The sequence below is a fragment of the Malassezia japonica genome, chromosome 3, assembly GCF_029542785.1.
Source record: "Malassezia japonica chromosome 3, complete sequence".
NCBI lineage: Eukaryota > Fungi > Basidiomycota > Malasseziomycetes > Malasseziales > Malasseziaceae > Malassezia > Malassezia japonica.
The window spans coordinates 917,066-935,650 of record NC_083372.1 but is presented as its reverse complement, the minus strand read 5'-3'; the positions used below and the strand labels follow the sequence as shown (position 1 = coordinate 935,650).

Here is an 18,585-nt window from a genome sequence, read left to right as displayed (position 1 = left end):
TTTACGAGCCCTTTACAAAAATCCGACCAATCAGTAGAGTGATAACGCATTATCTACATATTTTGCCCGTCATAGTTGATCGCCCTACAGCAACGGGCTGTGTGCGCCGGCGATTTCGCGTATGGGCCACCGGTGCCTGGGTGGTTACGCACTCTACTTAAGTACCCACACGGTTGTATTCGGCTTGCCTCTCGCTACGTTGTAAAATGCTGGGACAAGGAGCGCTGCTGAAACTATTGGCGGCGTTTTCCGTCGCGACTGCCGTAAGCGGTGCTGCGGTTGATGTAAACGGTGCCCTGGACGTGCACGACGTGCCTGTTGACTTGGCCAAGCGCAAGTCCACCTTCAAGGACTCCAAGACCTTGATCCCGGACCCCGGTATTTATCCTGGTCCGGATGGTAAGCATACGTACAAGAAGGGTTGGCCTGAACTCCCTAAGGTTGATGGCGCCAAAATTGATAACGAGACCTTCACGGTCGGCAAGGAGGGTGCTACGATCACCACCTATGTGACCGAGAACTATGATCCCCAGAAGATCAAGCGTGCGGTAATCCAAATCCACGGCGAGTACCGTGATGCCTGGAACCAGTTCACGTACGCGAGTCTCTCCGCTAAGAACGCTACCAAGTTCAGCAAGGAGGTGTCCTTGGACGAGATCGTGGTTGCTGCACCGATGTTCTTCTCCATTGAAGACATTGGTGCCTACCCTGTGGACTCGAACAACATCAGTAACACCAAGACGCTGGTTTGGGACAGGAACGGCTGGGGTGACACGGATGACGCGTACTACCCTGTGTTTGACGCTAAGGGCAATCTTGCGAACCCCAAGTACACGCCTGTTTCGCAGACCACGTCCAAGGGCAGCAGCAAAAGCTCCAAGAGCAAGAGCAAGAGCAAGAGCAAGAGCAAGAGCTCCAAGAGTTCGTCGTCTGGCTCGAACAGTAAGCGTAACGTGATTGGTGTTTCCAACAAGCAGGCTCAGGAGAAGGGACCCCATCTTGCCAGTCTGGATGCCCTGGATGCCTACGTGAACTTCTTTACGGATAAGAACCGTTTCCCCAACATGAAGACGGTCGTTATTGCTGGCTTCAGTATGGGTGGCCAGACGGTGAACCGCTATGTGACGTTCCGTCCTGACAACGAGCAGGACGGTATGGTCAACTTCTGGATCTCAAGCCCTGCTTCGTTCCTGTACCTGAACGATTCGCGCCCTGCGCCGTCGTCCAACTGCTCCGACTTTAACAAGTACAAGTACGGTCTGGATGGTGTGATGCCTGGCTACGTCAACCGTACGGCCAAGTCCAACACACCCGAGGCTATTCGCAACCGCTACCTGTCGCGCAAGGTGTACTACTTTGTGGGTACCGAGGACACGAACACTGGTGACCCCTCGTGCTCGGCCAAGACCCAGGGTGAAAACCACATCGACCGTATGGACAACTGGGTTAACAAGGTGATGCCGTACATGCCCAACAACCCGACGCCGGGTAAGGTGCCGAACACCATCGGTTATGGCCAAATTGACGGTGTACCCCACTTGGCGTCAGCCGTGATTCTGTCGTCGGCCGGTATGCAGACGCTGTTCCTGGACGACTACAATGGTCGCAACACCACCGTCTCAGGCGCCCCTAGCGTCATCAAGGATGGTGGTGACATTGGTCGCAACCCTGTCATCGAACCTGATGCTGATGTGCCGAAGTCGATGGGCTCGGCAGCTGGCCTGTACACTCCTGGCTTTGCTCTCATTTCTGGTGTCGCTCTTTTGGTTGCTGCTGGCAACCTGTGGTGAATCACCTTGTAAATACAGTTGATTGCGATGATAAAGGCCGCGACGCCGTAGAGACCATTAATGTACGATGGACAATCACTATCATAAATTTTTACTAGTATACAAACGACACAAACACGCTAGAAGGTAGCGAGGCAAACACCGCGTCAGCGTGGCGTTACGCCTTGCGCTTCAGTTTATAGCCAGAAGACTGCGTACCGGTGCCGCTGTTCTTGGCATCGTCAGAACGCGAGGCATCTTCTGTGGCCTCGTTCATCTTGAGCGCAAGGCTGCGCTGGTAGGTAGCGCTGCTTGTGCTAAACATACGGTCCTCGTTGGACGCCGTAGCCGATGAGGGCGCCGAACGGGGATTGCCTCCCGACGTTGCACCCGCCTTCATATATGAGTCAAAGCCACGGATCACATTGCCGCCGCTCAGTGCCGTGGTGTTCAAGTAAGAGCCTTCATATAGGTAAATCTGCGATTCCAAGTCGGTAAGATCCTGGTCGGTCTGGCGCTTGCGAGCAAGGCCATCCTTTAGCTGCGTCTTGATTGTATCGTACCGCTCATTCGCCTCGTCGAGCGAACCACGCAGCGCAGGTTCCGAAGCAGGGGCCGGCATCAGCACGGGTGGTCGTGGAGGCAAATAGAAACCGGCGGCGGCGATCGCGACGACTTTCTCCACGCCTCGACGCGCCCGATTCGCAAAGTGGGCGGCGCGTCATACGACCTCGTCTAGCGCTACCGAGACGAGAAAAGAGTAACCATGGACCCATTCCAGGTCCGCATGGAATTCCTGGCGCTGCTGAAGCGCCTCAATGCTAGCGAACAGTCAATCCGAAAAACGGTGGCTTTTGCCCTGCGCTACGCGACGCGGTGTTCGGACGATATCTGGGACTGTGTCATGACAGAGTGTGCCAAAGTAAGTAGCATGGCTGACGCAGGCGCCGTCCAACACGCGCATCAATGTGCTGTTCATGCTCGATGCCTTCCTGGCGGACGATTTCGAGACGAGCCCCGAAGAGGTCGGCGTGTACCGCACGCTTGCTGTGCGCGACCTCCCTGCGATCATCAACATGGTCGTGCCGCCAGATAGTTGGGATGCCGTGCTGAACATTACGAGCACCCGGCAGATCCTCGCATCTTGGGAGTCGAAACGCATTTTTGACCCCCGTCTGCTCAACTCGCTCCAGGAGACGATTGAACAGCGCGCCGCAAGGTAGGTAGCCATACTCATCGCAGCGTGCGTGAACGTGCACAACATGGCGACATGGCCGACATCGCGCGTGTGTCGCGCGCCGACGTCCTACGCCGCGTCGAGGAGGACCGCGAACGCGTACGTATACTTTCTAACCCAGCACAAACGCCTCCGTGAAAACAGCTGGAAGCTGCCCCCTATGTCCTATCTGCACGCGTTTGATCCACCGCGCTCCCACAGCCAGGGTAACGTGGACGTGCCTACAGCGACGCTGGCCCCCAGCGCGCCCGTGGATGCCGTGGCCCTTGAATTTGACCAGCACTGGGAAACGACCAGCGACCTAAATGAGGACGATCTGGACTATATGCGGGAAGAAACTGTGCATTGGTGGGGAAATGGTGCAGAGACGAGCAGCACCGCCACTTCACCTGGAACACAAACTAAAACTATGACACCTACATCGTAGCATACCCTCCCGTATACCCTGCTGTGCCTCGTGGGCATAGCATTACGTCATATCAAATTCGAGGCTTTTTTACGCGACCATCTCGTGCGCGCATGATGACGGACGTGCGACCGCTGCAGCGGCTGACTTCACTGCAGGGTAAGTTAGACGGCGACGCCATACTGACTGCATAGGACACGCAGAGGCGGCGTGGCACCTCGCCTGGAACCCAAAATACCCCTTGCTCGCGTCGTGCTCCACAGATCGCGATGTGCGTCTGCACGCCTATACCTCGCTACCGTCGGGCGTCACGGGTGAGAAGCAGGTGGTCTTCTCGCTGCGTGAAGTGATCCCGACCGGGCACAAGCGCACCGTGCGCCAGGTTGCTTGGGCGCCGTCGGGCGATATCATGGCCACGGCGTCGTTCGACTGCACCGTGGGCATCTGGGAGCGCACGCCACCCGAGGTGCGCGGCGAAGACCCGAACGAGCCGGAGTGGGACTGCTCGGGAACGCTCGAAGGGCACGATAGCGAATGCAAGAGCGTCGCATTCAGCCACAACGGTAGTCTGCTTGCCAGCTGCAGCCGCGACAAGAGCGTATGGATTTGGGAGGTCCAGCCCGACTCGGAGTTTGAGTGCCTTAGCGTGATGATGGAGCACACGCAGGACGTCAAGATGGTGGCCTGGCACCCAAAAGAAGAGATCCTCGCTTCGGCCTCGTACGATGATACCATTAAGCTCTATGTGGACGACCCGTCGGAAGATTGGTTCTGCTACTCGACCCTCAACGGGCACTCGTCGACCGTGTGGTCGATGGCTTTTTCACCGTGCGGACGTTTCCTCGCTTCGGCATCGGACGACAACACGGTGCGCATCTGGCGCCGCTTTACCGCCCAAGAGTGCGAAGCAAACGGCCTGGCGCCCGAAGGCAAGATCCCGGGGCGCGCTGGCGACAAGTGGGTCGAGGTGCAGCGCATCGACGGTCACTTTTCCCGGACGATCTACAGTTTGAGCTGGACGATTGGCGAGCCGGGAGACGCATCGCAGTCCTACGGAAAGCTGGCTGCTGCCGGCGCCGACGGCAAGATCCTCGTCTTTTACATGGGCGAGAGTGCGGAGAAGTTCAAGCCGAGTGTTGTGCTCGGTGCAAGTGTCGAAAACGCGCATGGCGTGTCTGACATTAACTGCATCTCTTGGGCGCCTATCCCACAAAAATCGGAGGACGACACTACGCCCCAGCAGGCACCTACAATGCTTGCCAGCGCAGGCGACGATGGCGAAATCCATATTTGGACATAGCAGTCTCCTTTTCTCCACATTCGTGAATCGTCCCCATGACCGGCGGACCTGCCGCGGTGCACGCCTTGCTGCGGTCGGCGCTCCCGCACGTTCCGAGCAAGGGCTTTAGCCTCGCTGCGATTCGCGTAGCTGTTGAAGAGAGTGTGCTTCTCAAGCAGAAAGCGGGCGAAGAGACCGCGACGCCTACCAACGTCGACCGTGCGTTGGAACGTCTCTTTCCCGGCCCCGACACGGCCCCGACCTCGGGCCCGCGCCGGCTGTTTGCTGCATGGGACCAAGAGGCAGGCACACAGATGGTCTCTGATGCCAAGACCGCTTTTGGCGCCGACCCGAAAAATAACCACGACGCGTTCCAAGGCTCGGTCGAGCTGCTGAGCGACCGCCTTTGCGCGAGTGCCGTGGTGCAGCCGCATTTGCTTCCGGTACGTTCCCACCTCTCATCACAGGCTTTTACTCTCCTCTCGAGCGAGCCGTTGCTGCCGCTCCCGAGCCTCGTCCAGCGCCTCGGCCTCAGCCCACGAACCGTTCCCTTCACCGGCTCGCTGCCGAACCCCGGACCCCTGCTGCAGCGCTATGCAGCGCTTGCTAACCAGGCATGCTTCGCGGCAGGCATGACCGGCCACCACGGAGTACGTTGCAATTATCCACTAACTACGACACAGCCGGAATGGTACTCGCTCCGTGCGCGTCTCGCCACAGCCTACGGCGCTGCAGGTACGTTCGCATGCATAGCCTGCTGACCTCAGAGCTCGCACTGGCCACACAACCCCATATGAGCCTGGAGCAGAGCACAGCTCTGCTGCGGCGGATGGCTGATACCCCTTGTGCCTACGAAAGTACTCGCGAAGCCACCCACAAACTCGGCCAATGGGTGGAATGGGGCGGCCGTGGCTGGCTAGGTACGTATCGCCCGCCCCGTGTACAAAAACTAACCGATGAAATAGGCATCTTCCGTAGCTTCGGCCTCTAATTTGCGTCGGACATAGGGCCTGGGCTGTGCACGCTGCGCCACGCGCCGCTGGCCTCCGCGGGGCTATTTCGGACTACAGTGCCAAGCCACTCAATCACGTGAATAGCCCGCTGAGGCATGCACCAGCGCCGGGGTTATTAACGCCATTCACAAACACAAGTCTCTTGTCGTTCTATGTGCATCGTGACGCCACGCAGGGTATAAACTCTGGTGTCTTAGCGTGTACTCATAGGCTTGACCATTTGGCTAGTCTATTGCGTATGAATACAACATCCAGTGACTCGGCGCCGTACGGGCGCCCAGTCCCTGCGAACAGCGGGGTATTGCCCCCGGTCACGTCTATCGACCTCCAGAATATTGGCTCCGGCTCCGAGTATGGTCAGGTACATCTCGGGGAGCCCATTGTCAATCAAAATGACCCTGCCACACACGATGGCACGGATGCAGATGCAACCGACCTTGCTGCGCATACACCCTCACTGGCTACGGAGGAACCTTACCAGCAGCATCATTTCGCGCACCCGGTGGATGAGTCTCCTGTGAAATCGACCGGATCTGAGAAAGCACCGCGTAGCCATACCCCTGATTTCACCAAGGATCACGAAACGCTCGGGCAACAGGCTCCGTTGAAGCAGGACGAAGAGCCTCCTAAGCTAACCTTCATGCAAAGGGTGTCTACCTTCTTCAAGGGAAACGCTGATGCCCTTGAGCAAGAGCGTATTAATAAGGAGCTTCAGGAGAAGCTCTGGGCAGATCCGGCCCCTTTTCGCTTCAAGCCGGGTCAGCTTTGTTCGCTAATTGACCCCGAAGACTACGAGGCACTGCGCAAAATGGGCGGTGTGAATGGCCTGCTTGCAGGTGTAGGATCCAACCCGGAGTCGGGTATCATGCCCGATACTTCTGCGAAAGACGGAAAGTATGCGGGTACGGTAGCGGACCGCGAGCGCGTGTATGGACGTAATGTCTTGCCTGAGCGCAAGTCCAAGAGTCTTTTGACGCTCATGTGGCTTGCACTGCAAGACAAGATCCTTATTGTACTGATTATTGCAGCAATCGTGTCGCTTGCGCTTGGTTTCTACACGGATTTTGGTCAGGAAGAGCGTGTGCCGTGTCTGAACCCAGATGAAGGTGAAACGGATTGTAAAGCACCCAAGGTCGACTGGGTCGAGGGTGTTGCAATTCTCGTTGCTGTGCTCATTGTCGACCTGGTCGGCTCTTTGAACGACTGGCAAAAAGAACGCCAATTTCGTACCTTGGATGCAAAGAAAGAAGCGCGTGATGTAACCGTCCTCCGCAGCGGTACAAAGCATCAAGTGGATGTGCATGATGTCCTGGTCGGTGACATTGTATCATTTGAACCGGGTGAGGTTCTGGCCTTCGATGGTGTCGTTCTTCGTGGCCATAACATCAAGTGCGATGAGTCCAGCGCTACCGGCGAGTCCGATATGATTTCAAAGCTGCCTTATGATGAATACACAAAGGAGTTGGACAGTGCTACCGGGCCGCTGAAGCACAAGAGCTGCTTTATGATCTCGGGCTCCAAGGTTCTGGAAGGTGTCGGCGAGTTTGCCGTGACGGCTGTAGGACCCATGAGTTTTAACGGCAAGCTCATGATGTCGCTCCGTGAGGAGCCAGAGAACACCCCGCTGCAAACCAAACTGAATCACATGGCAGAGCTTATTGCAAAGCTTGGTACTACCGCCGGTCTGGTCTTGTTCATCGCCTTGATGATTCGTTACTTTGTGCAACTTGGCTACGATAAGGATGATGGGACGCCTACGTTGGATGCAAGCAAGTATGGCCGGAAATTTATCGACATCCTAATCATCTCTGTCACGATTATTGTCGTGGCTGTTCCTGAAGGTTTGCCACTGGCCGTGACACTTGCCCTGGCTTTCGCTACACGTCGCATGTCGAATCGCAACCTCCTTGTACGCATTCTTGGATCCTGTGAGACGATGGCCAATGCTACTTGTGTCTGCACCGACAAGACGGGCACACTTACGCAAAACAAGATGAATGTGGTTGCAGGATGCATTGGATGTGATTTGCATTTCCAAGACAGGATCAAGTTTGAAGTGGATAACTCGGCGCCGTCTGACGACTTGGTTGTCATGGAAGACATGTCTTCTCAGCTTCCCACCTCGGTCCGCAAGCTCCTTACCGACTCTATCTGCATCAATTCCACAGCTTTCATCCCTGACCGGTCTGATCCGGTAGAGGAAGAAGAGAAGCCAGTGGAGAAGCCATGGTATGTCAAGCTCTTTTCGAGCAGTCCCAAGAAGATGCAGGTGGCCGAGTCTGAGTCACCATTTATTGGCTCTAAAACGGAAACGGCTCTTCTCACCATGGTGATCAACTTGAACTGGGGAGACTATGCATCAATTCGTAAGGCAACGCAAGTCGTGCAAATGATTCCATTTGGCTCAAAGCGGAAGTCGATGGGTGTAGTGATCAAGACGGACCATGGCTACCGTTTCCTGCTCAAGGGTGCAAGTGAAGTATTGCTTGGCCTCAGCACTAGGACAGTTGCATTGCACAAACAGGCCGCTGAAGGCGAAATTCCTACGCTTCCGATTGACGACGCTTTGCGCACCAACTTGGAAGATACCATTAAAGGATATGCTTCGCAGTCTTTGCGCACCATCTCCCTGTGCTACCGTGACTTTGAGTCTTGGCCACCGCCTAATGCCCCTACAGAAGAAGGTGAAGTCAAGTACGAGTTCCTCGCTCAAGAAATGACCCTCTTGGGTATTACTGCTATTGAGGATCCGCTTCGTCAAGGTGTGCCTGAAGCTGTTCGTGCCTGTGGGCGTGCTGGTGTACAGGTCAAGATGTGCACGGGCGACAACATCCTCACGGCACGTTCGATTGCGAACCAGTGTGGTATCTTTAAGCCTGGTGGCATCGTTATTGAAGGACCTGCGTTCCGCCAACTTAGCGATGACGAGTTGACTGAAGTCGCCCCTCGGATCCAGGTCCTTGCTCGCTCCAGCCCAGACGACAAGAAGAAGCTAATTGACAAGCTCAAGAGCTTGGGAGAAGTGGTAGCTGTGACGGGCGATGGTACTAATGATGGCCCTGCGCTGAAGGCGGCAAACGTCGGTTTTTCCATGGGAATCGCAGGCTCGGAAGTGGCCAAAGAAGCGAGTGATATCATTCTTTTGGATGATAACTTCTCCAGCATCGTTAATGCGATTATGTGGGGTCGCTGTGTGAATGATGCTGTGCGCAAATTCCTCCAGTTCCAATTCACTGTGAATATTGTTGCAGTCATTGTCACCTTTGTCTCTGCCATCGCCAGCGACAGCGAGAATTCGGTTCTTACCGCTGTGCAACTGCTCTGGTTGAACCTTATTATGGACACACTCGCAGCGCTTGCATTGGCTACGGATCCTGCAGATGAATCTTCGCTGGACCGGAATCCGGATCGTTCTTCTGCTCCACTCGTCACTACAGAAATGTGGAAGCATATTGTGGTGCAATCGATTTACCAGATCATTGTCATCCTGGTCCTTAACTTCGAGGGTGCACACATTCTGCATTATGAACACCAAGAGCCAGGACCTCGGGCTAGGGATCACTTGATCATGGGTGCCCTTATTTTCAACACATTTGTGTGGTGCCAGCTCTTTAACCAAGTAAATGCCCGCCGTTTGGATCGCAAGTTCAATATTTTCCACAACATGCACAAAAACTTGTGGTTTATCTTCATCATTCTCATTGAGATTGGTGCACAGGTCCTCATCATGTTTATTGGCGGCGCCACATTCAGCGTGGTTCGACTCCATGGCCGCGAATGGGGTATTTCGATCATCGCAGGTTTCATCTCCTGGCCCTTGGGTGTCCTGACGCGTTTGTGTCCCACGGAGCCGATTGAGCGCGCGCTCATTAGCTTGAGACTCATGCCAGACCCTAACGCTCTCCCTACACTGTCGCATGAGGCCCGTGATTTTAGACCCGTCCTCCCAGACAACTACTCGGACTGGAACGAGCCTACCGTCGGCCGTCTGGCCAAGGAGCTTGGTGCCTACTCTCGCATTCGTGGCGGGCGGCTGCGTGCAAGCAACTTGGTTCTGAAAAGCAACAAGCGTCTTATGCGTGATCAAGATATTCACCCTCAAAGTCTCTTGGCCATTGTTCCGGCGTTCATTGGTGCTAGTGTAGGCGGTGGCTGGAGACCCGCTGGGTCGCGGTCTGCTTCGCAGCAAAGCGACGTGCAAGGAATGACTACCGCAAAGGCGCTGTTCGACCAAGGAAAACTTCAATTCCACCCAGATACGCCAGAGGACAACCCGTACCTGTCGCAACTGAAAGGTGGATACACCACCTAAATCTATTGTATATATGTTCAGTTGATAATTTTGTACAGACTCCGACCACATTTCCGACACATTTTCCCGCTACTGCACGAGTCTTATATGCCACGACTGCCTTTGCGAGCCAAACATCAAGCTCGTGCCTGCCGAGCTCGATGTAGCGAATGGTGATCTGGCCAATTATGCATAAATGAAGCATCGCCCTCCACCTTAAAATGCCAAGGTTGGGAAAAAGAATAGTCCAACCCGGAATCGAACCGGGATCTTATCCGATCAGCTAGAGTGAACTAGTGAACTGATGTGAAGGATACGTCATAACCGTTAAACTATTGGACTCGCTCCTTGAAAGGCTATACACCATGGGACAATATAACCCCTTTGTGATGAATAACTCCCCAGATTCCTCGATTTCCCCACTTGGTTCGAGCCATGGTGGGCCCAGCGTTACTCTTGGTGTCGGACTGGGACGAGACCATTACCAGTCACGATACATTGTGCCTCATTGCCCCCAAAAAAGATGAGCTTAAACAGGGAACCCGCCCCTTCCAGTACTACGAGGACGAGTACTATAAAGACCAGTCGGATTTCAAGTCGCGCTATGGCGCGGTCGATTCAGAGGCCAAGCTGCTCCGGTACGTGGCGGATGTGGCCCAAGCAGAGCAAGCTACGCTTGATAAAGTGGTGGATGGCGGCCTTTTCAAAGGTACCAAGATCGAGGATCGCCGGACACGCGCGCACCAGGTCCAATTCCGCGAAGGATGGCACACGGTGAAACAGAACGTGAGGGAATTGTGGAAAGATTCTGTTCGATTCCATATCGTGAGTGTCAACTGGTCGCGGCGCTTTATTCTTGATGCACTTTTGCTGCAAGATGGCAAACAACCGTGTGCGTGCCTCGAGACAGACTTGCAAAGTATCTGCTTTGCCGAGATCCATGCGAACGAGATTGAAGAGCACTGTGTCTCCGGCCAATGTACCGGGCGCATTGTTGGCCCATTGGCCGAAGCCAAGCCTATGTTGACCGGGATGGACAAGCGCACAATATTCAACGCGATCAAAGAACAATACACTCCCAACTCTCCCCTGACCATCTATGTAGGTGACGGTCTGCACGATCTGCCCTGCATTCTAGATGCCGACGTCGGTATTCTGATGGGAACAAACCCCCGGTTCTTGGAGAAGCTTGAGAAAGCCGACCTCAAGCAGCGACTCATGACGCCTGTTGCGTGGAAAGAGGCGCTCGTAAAAAGCCAGCCTTGCTGCCCCGCGGGTATTGTACACGTCGAGAGCTGGCACGAGGTCATAGAAGTGATTCAAGCGATGGCCACAACGCTCGAGCAACTCGCGTGCCTGCGGTCCGAGGATTGAAATAGATACCATGTATACAACATTCGAACACTACTCTCTAGTAGATGGGCACCATGAGTTCGTCCAGCGAGGCGAAGAACTCCGCTTGGGTCGGCGAGCTGCCAAACTGCGGCTCCAGCATGTGCGACGCAAGTGCAGCTGCCACATCGTTCACCGAGTCCGAGCCCGAGGCCGAAGCAGCGAGCTGGAAGATGCTGTTGGTGCTGTTGCTGTCGATGGCCAGCTGGACGTCCTTGTCCGGGCTGGCCGACGAGTCCGACTTTTGTGCCGCTCCCGAGTTCTGCCGCCGGTTGCTGTCTTCAGCCAGGAGCAGTTCCAGGAGCTTGAGCGCCACCTTTTGAGAATGCGGGAGCTGCGTGCTGAGCGTAGTGCTCATGCCATTAGCCTCGGTAAGGTAGTTGACAATGAGCGCCATGTCGTCGCGGAGCTGGTGCGCGACGTTCGACGAGCTCTGACCCTTGTTGGTGAGGTCGAGGAGGTGCAGCGTCAGCACCACCGCGGCCTGGAACAAGTGGTGGCGGAAGACCGAGTGCCGCTGAACCGACGAATGGACATTGTCAATCTGCTGGCGACACGAGATGATGGTGCGTGCGGCATCGACAGCGACGCGCGTCGAGTACGCGTACTTTTCTTCTTGATGTCCCCGGCACATGTAGCCACGATGGAGCATCAGCAGCTGGTGGTTCACCGCCTCGAAAACAATCAGGCGGTGCATAGCCAAGTACGGGCGCTGCGACTGCTCCTGGCGCACTTCCGGCATCTGCTCCAGCGTCGGATCCGGGCGCAGATAGACGGGCAGCGACGAAAGCAGGTTGCGGAACTTGGCGTCGTATTCGAGCACGGCCTCGTGAGAGAGTGGTTCGCTGGGTAGCCCACTGCCGCACTCGCTCGCGAGCTCCGCGACCTGGTAGGTGTAGGGCGTGAGGCTGTTGATCGTTGCGCGGCCGTCGGCCTTGACCGGGGGTAGGACATGCGTCTCGCCGTCCGGCAGATCCTCTTCGTCCACGTTCAGCGGATATTGTGTGGAGACGCGCTTCGGGTTGATGAGCGAGGTGCGGTGCACAACCGTGCTGAGAATCATGTCTTGGCTCGCGATCTTGTACCAGAGCCGGCGTGCAGCCTCGCGCACCAGGTGCGAGCGGTCCGGCAAGCTCGTCGCGGTTTGGATCGAAGGGCGGATGAGCGTTTCCGGCTGGCTTGTGTCCGTGTTCGGCACGCCGACCACCGCCGAGAGGCAGACCTGCTTGCTCGCCGGCGACTTGCTCCACTTTTCCTCGTCGTCCTTGGCGGAGCCGAGTGTGTGGTATCCCTGGAGTTCCGCCAGGCGCACAAGCATGGCCATGGTGGTAAAGCAGAGCATGAGCTTGCCCCGCAAAGCATGGTGGTCGATGCAGAAGAGCAGTGTAGCAATGTGGTTCCAGTTGGTCTTGCTCACAAAGTCGTCCATGGCCATCAGCGCCTGCGCCGAGTCGACCCATGCATCGACGAGCGTGCTGATCTGCTCTGGCGCAGTGCAGAAGCCCTGGTCGATGAAGAAGCGCGACTCGGTATACTGTGCTGCAAGACCGAGCAGCACGAGCAGCAAGGCAAGGAACGACAGATCCAGATTCTCCGGAAGGCTCGTATGCATCCCGTTCCAGTTGGCAATCTGCGAGCGGAGGTTGGTCAGCTGCATCTTGACCAGGCGCCAGCTAATGCCATATGACACGTTCTCGTCGACGGTCTGCAGGATTTTGAGCAGGTAGTCCGTCTGCTGGTTGTTCGGCAGCATGTCGAGCGCTGCGCGAATGCGCGCCGGGCTCGAGGCATTGTTCACCTGGAACGTAGCATTATCCAGCAGCGCGTTGACGATGTTCTGACGCGGCACCGCGTCCGAGTCGGACGACGAGCCCGGCATGCTGGCGCCGACCGCGCCGGCGCGCTGCAGTGCCGCCTGATCACTGCTGCCGAGCGAGCCCTGCTGCGAGTGACGCGCAAACATCGCGAGGGCGTCTGCTGCAATGTTCTGCTCGGCCTGCATCTGCGCCATGTGCGAGTTTTCGCCAGCGTGCGACGGGCGATGCTCCTGGACCTTGGAGCGCCAAAAAGCGAGCTCCGACACGATCGCCTGGTCGTTCGGGAGCGACGCACCCTGGCGCTCGGTGTTGACGTCCATCAAGGTCGTGCCAAGCAGGAGCGGGTCGATTTGGCTGCCAGTCGCCGCGGTGTGCATCTCGTGCGAGGCCTGCGAGGAGCCTGCCTGGAGGCGCTCGAGGTGGTTGATGCGGTCGAGCATCGCGCGCGACTCGTTGTCGAGCGCGAGCTCGGCGCCCTGCGCGCCCGCCCACTCGTTCGAGAGATGCAGCGACGAATGACCGCCGTCGGGCTTGGAAAAGGCCAGCGCAGAGTGCGCGTGCATATCCGGGCCCATGGAGATATCCGACGACCACACGCAGCGTTCGGCAGGGATACGGTGCTTCTGGCACTGGCCGCAGTAGGGCTGTTGCCGGTCACACTTGACCTTGCGCTGCTTGCACGGAAAGCACGTGTTGATCTTGCGGCGCTTGGTCGACGGCGGCTTGCCCTGCGGCTCCGGCGCCACCATGCGTTCCCGGGTCGAACCGGGAAGCACGTTGGAGGAGAGCGCATCTACCGAGTGGTAGTGCGGCGCGGTGTGGTCGCCCATCGAGTAGGGCTGCGTGTCCTGCACGCCGGAGGGCAACGCGTGTGCCTGAAGAGAATCAACGTTATCACGGCCCATATGGCTGCTATTCCCGTCCGCAGATACTGCGTGTGACACGTCAGAGAGTATCGCCATCTAGCGCAGTCGCGTCTCGACGCGTGAGGCGTAAGTGTTGCGTTCGGGTGGAGGCGTATCAGTCGGCCGATGGCAACGCGTCCTTTCGGCTCTGCGGACGCGCTCGGTGGTAGTAGCAAACAACGGCCGAGAGCCAAGGCCGAGAGCGGGTAAAAAAAGCACGTGGCCCGCGACGCGTCATGTGGAGGTGACTAGGTGCTACGGAACCAGCCGCCGAGCCACGAGCGGCTGCGGCTCGCCGCGGCGGCGGCGGCCTCTTCTTCCTCGAGCATTGCATTTCCGGGGTCGTATGCGCCAAAGGGCACGGTAGGTTCGTCGGCAGCCTCCTTCGCCGGCTCGGGCGCGGCCGGCGCGGCAGGGGGTGGAGGAAGGTCCTCCTCCACCTCGGCCTCGGCCTCGTCCACCTCCATAGCCCCCTCGGTAGCGCGCGCCTGCTCCAGCGCCAGGGACAGGTCCTCGGGATCGAACGACACGTGGCGCTGGGCCTGGTAGTACAGCGTCTGTCCCGACTTGGTGTCGCGCAGCGACGCGGGCGTGTGGCGCTTGGCCGGCGACTGCACCGCGGCCACGACCTCGGCACGCAGCGCCGCGAGGCGGTCCTGCTGCGCCTGGAGCGCGTCGCTCTTGCCGAGGAGCTGCGGCGCAAAGGCCACGTCCTGGTCCTCCGCGCCGTCGGCGAGCTCAAGCGCTTGCGCCGCCTGGCGGACGTACAGTTCGCCACGCTGCAAGAGCAGCAGCGCCTCGGCGTGCAGCGCGTGCTGGAAAAAGGCGCGTGCGAGGTGCCCCAGGAGCACCGCACTGTAGTAGAAGCGCTTCGCCTCCATGAGACTCGACACGTCCGGCTCGCCTTCGACCATCACCAGTCCGCCAATGGCCAGCAGGGAGCTGTCGACGTTTTCCAAAAGCTTGGCGAGACCCGGCACAATACGGACGCTGCGGCGGTCCGTCTTGGCAGCAGCGATATCGCAGGCGCGCTGTGCAGCAGCCGCACGGCGCTTTTGGGCCAGAGCGCGCGTTCCGCTGCGCCCCGGCTTGCGATGGACGGCCTTGGGCGTGGCGCGCACGCGCTTCGCGCGCGAGCCGGGACCCGCGCGCTTTTGGCTGGGCGGCGGCGTGTGCGACGGGGGCACAGCACTTGCCTGGCGCTCGCGCTTGGCCAGCAGCTGGCGCGCCTTGTCCTCGCGCTTCGCCGCTTTTGCTTGCACCTCGTCGACGAGGCGCATGTTGCGTGCAATGCGCACCGACAGCAAGCGGTACATGAGGAACTCGTGCGCACGGCGCAGGTCCAATCCCGCTGCCTCGTAGCGCGCCGAGTGGCTCTTTTGCAGCGCCTGTGCATTCTCCTCGACCAAGAGACGCACAGCCTCTTCGGCGTCGCTCAGCGCGCCGAGCACGCGGTCGAACGGATCCAGCTCGCCATGGTTGGCGCGCTGCGTGTTGGCCGGGCGCATCGCAGCCGTGGCGCCGCCGCGGCGCTTGGCATTGCGCGCGGCATGCGACAGGCGCGTGCGGGGCGCACGCGGCGCAGACGAGCGCGCACGCGGCGCCTCGTCGCTCGACGCGAGGTAGGCCGCGAGCTGCGCCTCCTCTTCGTTCACGCGCGTAACCGCGTCGTGGAGCTCGAACGAGTGCACGGGAATCGTGTGCTCGCGCCAGTGCAGCTCGAGCGGCGCCGCGTCGTGCGAGCGGCTGCCGTGCGCCTCCTTGAGCTCCTTGGTGAGCTGGGCATAGTGGGGGATCACCGCTTCGCACGTTTCCGGTGTCGCGACGCGCGTGGCGACCGCCGACGTGTCCTGCTCGGTGTCGCCGAGCGAGTAGGCCGCAAAGCGCACCTGCGCGTCGAGCGCATCGAGGAAGCTGCTCGCCAGCGCCTCGTCGCGGCTGGTTGGCGCACACTCGGCGATCGAGGTGAGGAGCTCGCGGGTGACCGAGCAGTGCCTCAGCGTTTCTTCCCAGTGCCCCTTGATAAAGAGCATTGCGCTGCGCACGAGTCCGACGTACGCCGCGCACTGCGCGCGCGCGGCAATGTCGAGGTGCTCCGGGAGCGCGTCGACGAGCGTCTGAAGCTGCTCGGCGTTCTGCACGGCGCGGCGGCCGCGTGCAATGCTGCGGCGGCGCAGGACCGAGCGCGGCGTGTCTGACGTGTCCTGCTGCGCCCATAGCTCCTCGGCAGATGCCCAGCAGTGCTCCGTCTCAAAGAGAAGGAGCTCCAGGGGGCGCACGTCCTGCACCTGGTCGAGGGCGACGGTCTGGCGCACAAACTCGTTGCCCTTTCCTTTCGCCTCCCTGCTCTGCATTTCCGGCGTGACGCGCACACGGCGCTTGCGGCTACGCGTGTTCTTGTGCGCATGCTTGCCGCTCGGCGCGTGCTCGGTGTGCGTCAGGCGCAGTGTCGTGCGGACCCGGTGGGTTTTTTTCGTACAATATTCGCTGGATAAGTCGGGGTGACGTACCGGTAGCGACGCCAGTCCTGTTGGCGCATGCCGTGCTCATTCCGTGCCTCGCTGACGAGCTTCAGCACCGGAAAGGCCACCGTCTCGAGCTCGGGGCGCGGCGAACGCCCATCCACTTGCACCTCCATCGTGGGAGGAAGACTTGTTCGGCCGAAAGCTTCGCAAGCGATCCGTGCGCTTCGTCATGGGTTCCACCTCGTCGGTGCCGCGCAGCATGACGACAAACTGTGTGGCGAAGGACGCGTTGAACACGCCCGTCTTTACGCGTTTGAAGAGTATGTTCACTTTTTTAATATAGACAAGCGCATCGTGCTTGCGAGCGCGAGCCCGCGCCGCACCGAGATCCTGGCGACAGCGGTAGGTGCTTCCACTGACGCAGGGCCTGCATCCGGAAGTCGTTCCGTCGACCTTTAAGGAGGACCTTCCGAAAAGCGAGTTTATTGGCGATGGCGTGTTCGAGTACCCCGTGCACACTGCCTCGTGCAAGGCGCTCGAGGTGTACGAGCGCCTGGTGAACGACTCGCCGGCGAATCCGCCGGACCTGGTGATCGGGGCCGACACGGTCGTGGTGGCCCACGAGCAGATCCTCGAGAAGCCGCTCGACAAGACAGACAACCTGCGCATGCTCGCGGACCTAAGCGGAAACTCGGTGACGGTCATCACCGGCGTCGCGTTTGTGCATCCCATTCTCACCTCCCCCGGCTACAAAGTGCGGTCGCTGTGCGAGCAGACGCGCGTGAAGTTTGCCGATATCCCTGCCGATGTCCTCCAAGCATACGTCGAGCACGGCGAAGGCCACGACCGCGCCGGCGGCTTTGCGATCCAGGGCAAAGGCGCCATGCTCATCAAAGGCATCGAGGGCGACTACAACAATGTGGTTGGTTTCCCCCTCTTTTCGTTCATGGATCTCCTGCACGAGCTCGTCGAGGACGAGGAGCTGGATCTGGAAGGAACTGGCATGTAGACATCGCCCAGCGGCACTATTTTTCTAGGGTATGCTCAGCGCAGCGCACGAGCAATGCCAACAAAGTCGTCCGAGGCAGTCGCGTCCGCCGCCGTCTTGGCACCGCTCGGCGCGGGCGTCTCGTACGCACTCGCCTCGCCGCGGCTCACCTTAGACGCGGCGTGCAGGTAGGCATCGCCGCCAGTGAACTGCGCGTCGATGCGCTTCTTGCGTGCGATCGTGCCCGCGGGCGTCGGTGCATCAGTCACCGGCGCGCCCACGTCTTTTCCTGCGACGGCCGCCCACTTGTCAAGCTCGCGCTGCTCCTTCGCAAAGCCGCGGTCGGTCTCCGAAGGGCCCAGGTCGGCGCCGAGGCTGCGTGCCTCGTAGTTCGCGTAGCGGATGCGGTGCTCACGCTCGGCCTGGATGGCGTGGTATGCAGCAATCGTGCGGCGGTAGGCCTGGGAGAGCGAGAGCGTGCTCTCCTCGCTTGTCCGGATCGTGCACTGGATCACACTGGGTCAGTAAGACAACGTACTCTTCCACCGACGGGTTCATGCGGCTCCAGTGGTGCAGCTCTGGCAGCTCGCCCTCGGGGATCGCGGGCTCGGGATTCGCCTGCAGCACATAGTCCATCTCGACGAGCGTCGCAGCGCGCTTCGCCTCCCACGGGTGGTCGCGGAAGAACTGCCGGCGAATGCGGTCCGCGTCGTAGACGATCGGCTGCGGGCGCAGCGGGGGCAGCTGCGCACGCAGCTTCTTGCGCGAGTTCATGTTCGAGCGGCCCTGCTTCGCATTCGCAGCCTCCAGCACTGACTGGCGCACCTCGCTGCGGAGCGAGCGAGGCAGGTCGCTATCCGGACGCTGGTTCTCTTGGCGCGGCGGGATGATCGCCGGAGGGTGACGCAGCGTCGGCTCGTACCATGCAGGCGGCTTCTTTACATAGCCGCCCTCCAGCAGACGGCTCACGGTCTGGGTGACCTGGATCGGAATCCGGCGCGGCATTCTGAAAAGAAGCAGACG

The 18,585-nt window shown here is 59.0% G+C and overlaps 10 protein-coding genes and 1 non-coding gene across 11 annotated transcripts; 6 read left to right on the top strand and 5 right to left on the bottom strand.

The window, feature by feature from the left end:
* Window positions 1-206: 206 nt before the first annotated feature.
* Window positions 207-1,790, top strand: MJAP1_002333 (uncharacterized protein; the record flags this gene model as incomplete). Its single annotated transcript, XM_060266274.1, has 1 exon — window positions 207-1,790. One exon carries the CDS (start codon window positions 207-209, stop codon window positions 1,788-1,790), a length of 1,584 nt encoding a protein of 527 aa, XP_060122257.1.
* A 157-nt stretch (window positions 1,791-1,947) lies between these two features.
* EAF6 (chromatin modification- protein eaf6) lies at window positions 1,948-2,391 on the bottom strand (the record flags this gene model as incomplete). The annotated part of the gene is made up of 1 exon (XM_060266273.1): window positions 1,948-2,391. One exon carries the CDS (start codon window positions 2,389-2,391, stop codon window positions 1,948-1,950), a length of 444 nt encoding a protein of 147 aa, XP_060122256.1.
* Window positions 2,392-2,535: 144 nt separating this feature from the next.
* Window positions 2,536-4,712, top strand: GUT1 (glycerol kinase; the record flags this gene model as incomplete). The annotated part of the gene is made up of 6 exons (XM_060266272.1): window positions 2,536-2,691; window positions 2,714-2,988; window positions 3,012-3,105; window positions 3,128-3,346; window positions 3,553-3,571; window positions 3,676-4,712. 6 exons carry the CDS (start codon window positions 2,536-2,538, stop codon window positions 4,710-4,712), a joined length of 1,800 nt encoding a protein of 599 aa, XP_060122255.1.
* A 35-nt stretch (window positions 4,713-4,747) lies between these two features.
* MJAP1_002330 (uncharacterized protein) lies at window positions 4,748-5,682 on the top strand (the record flags this gene model as incomplete). The annotated part of the gene is made up of 4 exons (XM_060266271.1): window positions 4,748-5,134; window positions 5,159-5,341; window positions 5,375-5,426; window positions 5,657-5,682. The coding sequence occupies 4 exons, from the start codon at window positions 4,748-4,750 to the stop codon at window positions 5,680-5,682; spliced, it is 648 nt and encodes a 215-aa protein (XP_060122254.1).
* Window positions 5,683-6,344: 662 nt separating this feature from the next.
* PMC1 (P-type Ca(2+) transporter) lies at window positions 6,345-10,016 on the top strand (the record flags this gene model as incomplete). Its single annotated transcript, XM_060266270.1, has 7 exons — window positions 6,345-7,028; window positions 7,095-7,535; window positions 7,638-8,157; window positions 8,212-8,583; window positions 8,809-9,210; window positions 9,655-9,726; window positions 9,970-10,016. 7 exons carry the CDS (start codon window positions 6,345-6,347, stop codon window positions 10,014-10,016), a joined length of 2,538 nt encoding a protein of 845 aa, XP_060122253.1.
* Window positions 10,017-10,238: 222 nt separating this feature from the next.
* Window positions 10,239-10,337, bottom strand: MJAP1_002328. Its single transcript has one exon. It is a non-coding gene; the product is annotated as a tRNA-Val (tRNA).
* A 93-nt stretch (window positions 10,338-10,430) lies between these two features.
* Window positions 10,431-11,369, top strand: MJAP1_002327 (uncharacterized protein; the record flags this gene model as incomplete). Its single annotated transcript, XM_060266269.1, has 1 exon — window positions 10,431-11,369. One exon carries the CDS (start codon window positions 10,431-10,433, stop codon window positions 11,367-11,369), a length of 939 nt encoding a protein of 312 aa, XP_060122252.1.
* A 37-nt stretch (window positions 11,370-11,406) lies between these two features.
* MJAP1_002326 (uncharacterized protein) lies at window positions 11,407-14,166 on the bottom strand (the record flags this gene model as incomplete). The annotated part of the gene is made up of 1 exon (XM_060266268.1): window positions 11,407-14,166. One exon carries the CDS (start codon window positions 14,164-14,166, stop codon window positions 11,407-11,409), a length of 2,760 nt encoding a protein of 919 aa, XP_060122251.1.
* Window positions 14,167-14,357: 191 nt separating this feature from the next.
* On the bottom strand, window positions 14,358-16,747 carry SRP68 (signal recognition particle subunit srp68; the record flags this gene model as incomplete). The annotated part of the gene is made up of 2 exons (XM_060266267.1): window positions 14,358-16,596; window positions 16,620-16,747. 2 exons carry the CDS (start codon window positions 16,745-16,747, stop codon window positions 14,358-14,360), a joined length of 2,367 nt encoding a protein of 788 aa, XP_060122250.1.
* An 86-nt stretch (window positions 16,748-16,833) lies between these two features.
* On the top strand, window positions 16,834-17,583 carry MJAP1_002324 (uncharacterized protein; the record flags this gene model as incomplete). Its single annotated transcript, XM_060266266.1, has 3 exons — window positions 16,834-16,894; window positions 16,918-16,976; window positions 16,999-17,583. The coding sequence occupies 3 exons, from the start codon at window positions 16,834-16,836 to the stop codon at window positions 17,581-17,583; spliced, it is 705 nt and encodes a 234-aa protein (XP_060122249.1).
* Window positions 17,584-17,618: 35 nt separating this feature from the next.
* On the bottom strand, window positions 17,619-18,567 carry RSM25 (mitochondrial ribosomal small subunit component; the record flags this gene model as incomplete). The annotated part of the gene is made up of 2 exons (XM_060266265.1): window positions 17,619-18,078; window positions 18,101-18,567. 2 exons carry the CDS (start codon window positions 18,565-18,567, stop codon window positions 17,619-17,621), a joined length of 927 nt encoding a protein of 308 aa, XP_060122248.1.
* Between the last annotated feature and the right edge of the window lie 18 nt (window positions 18,568-18,585).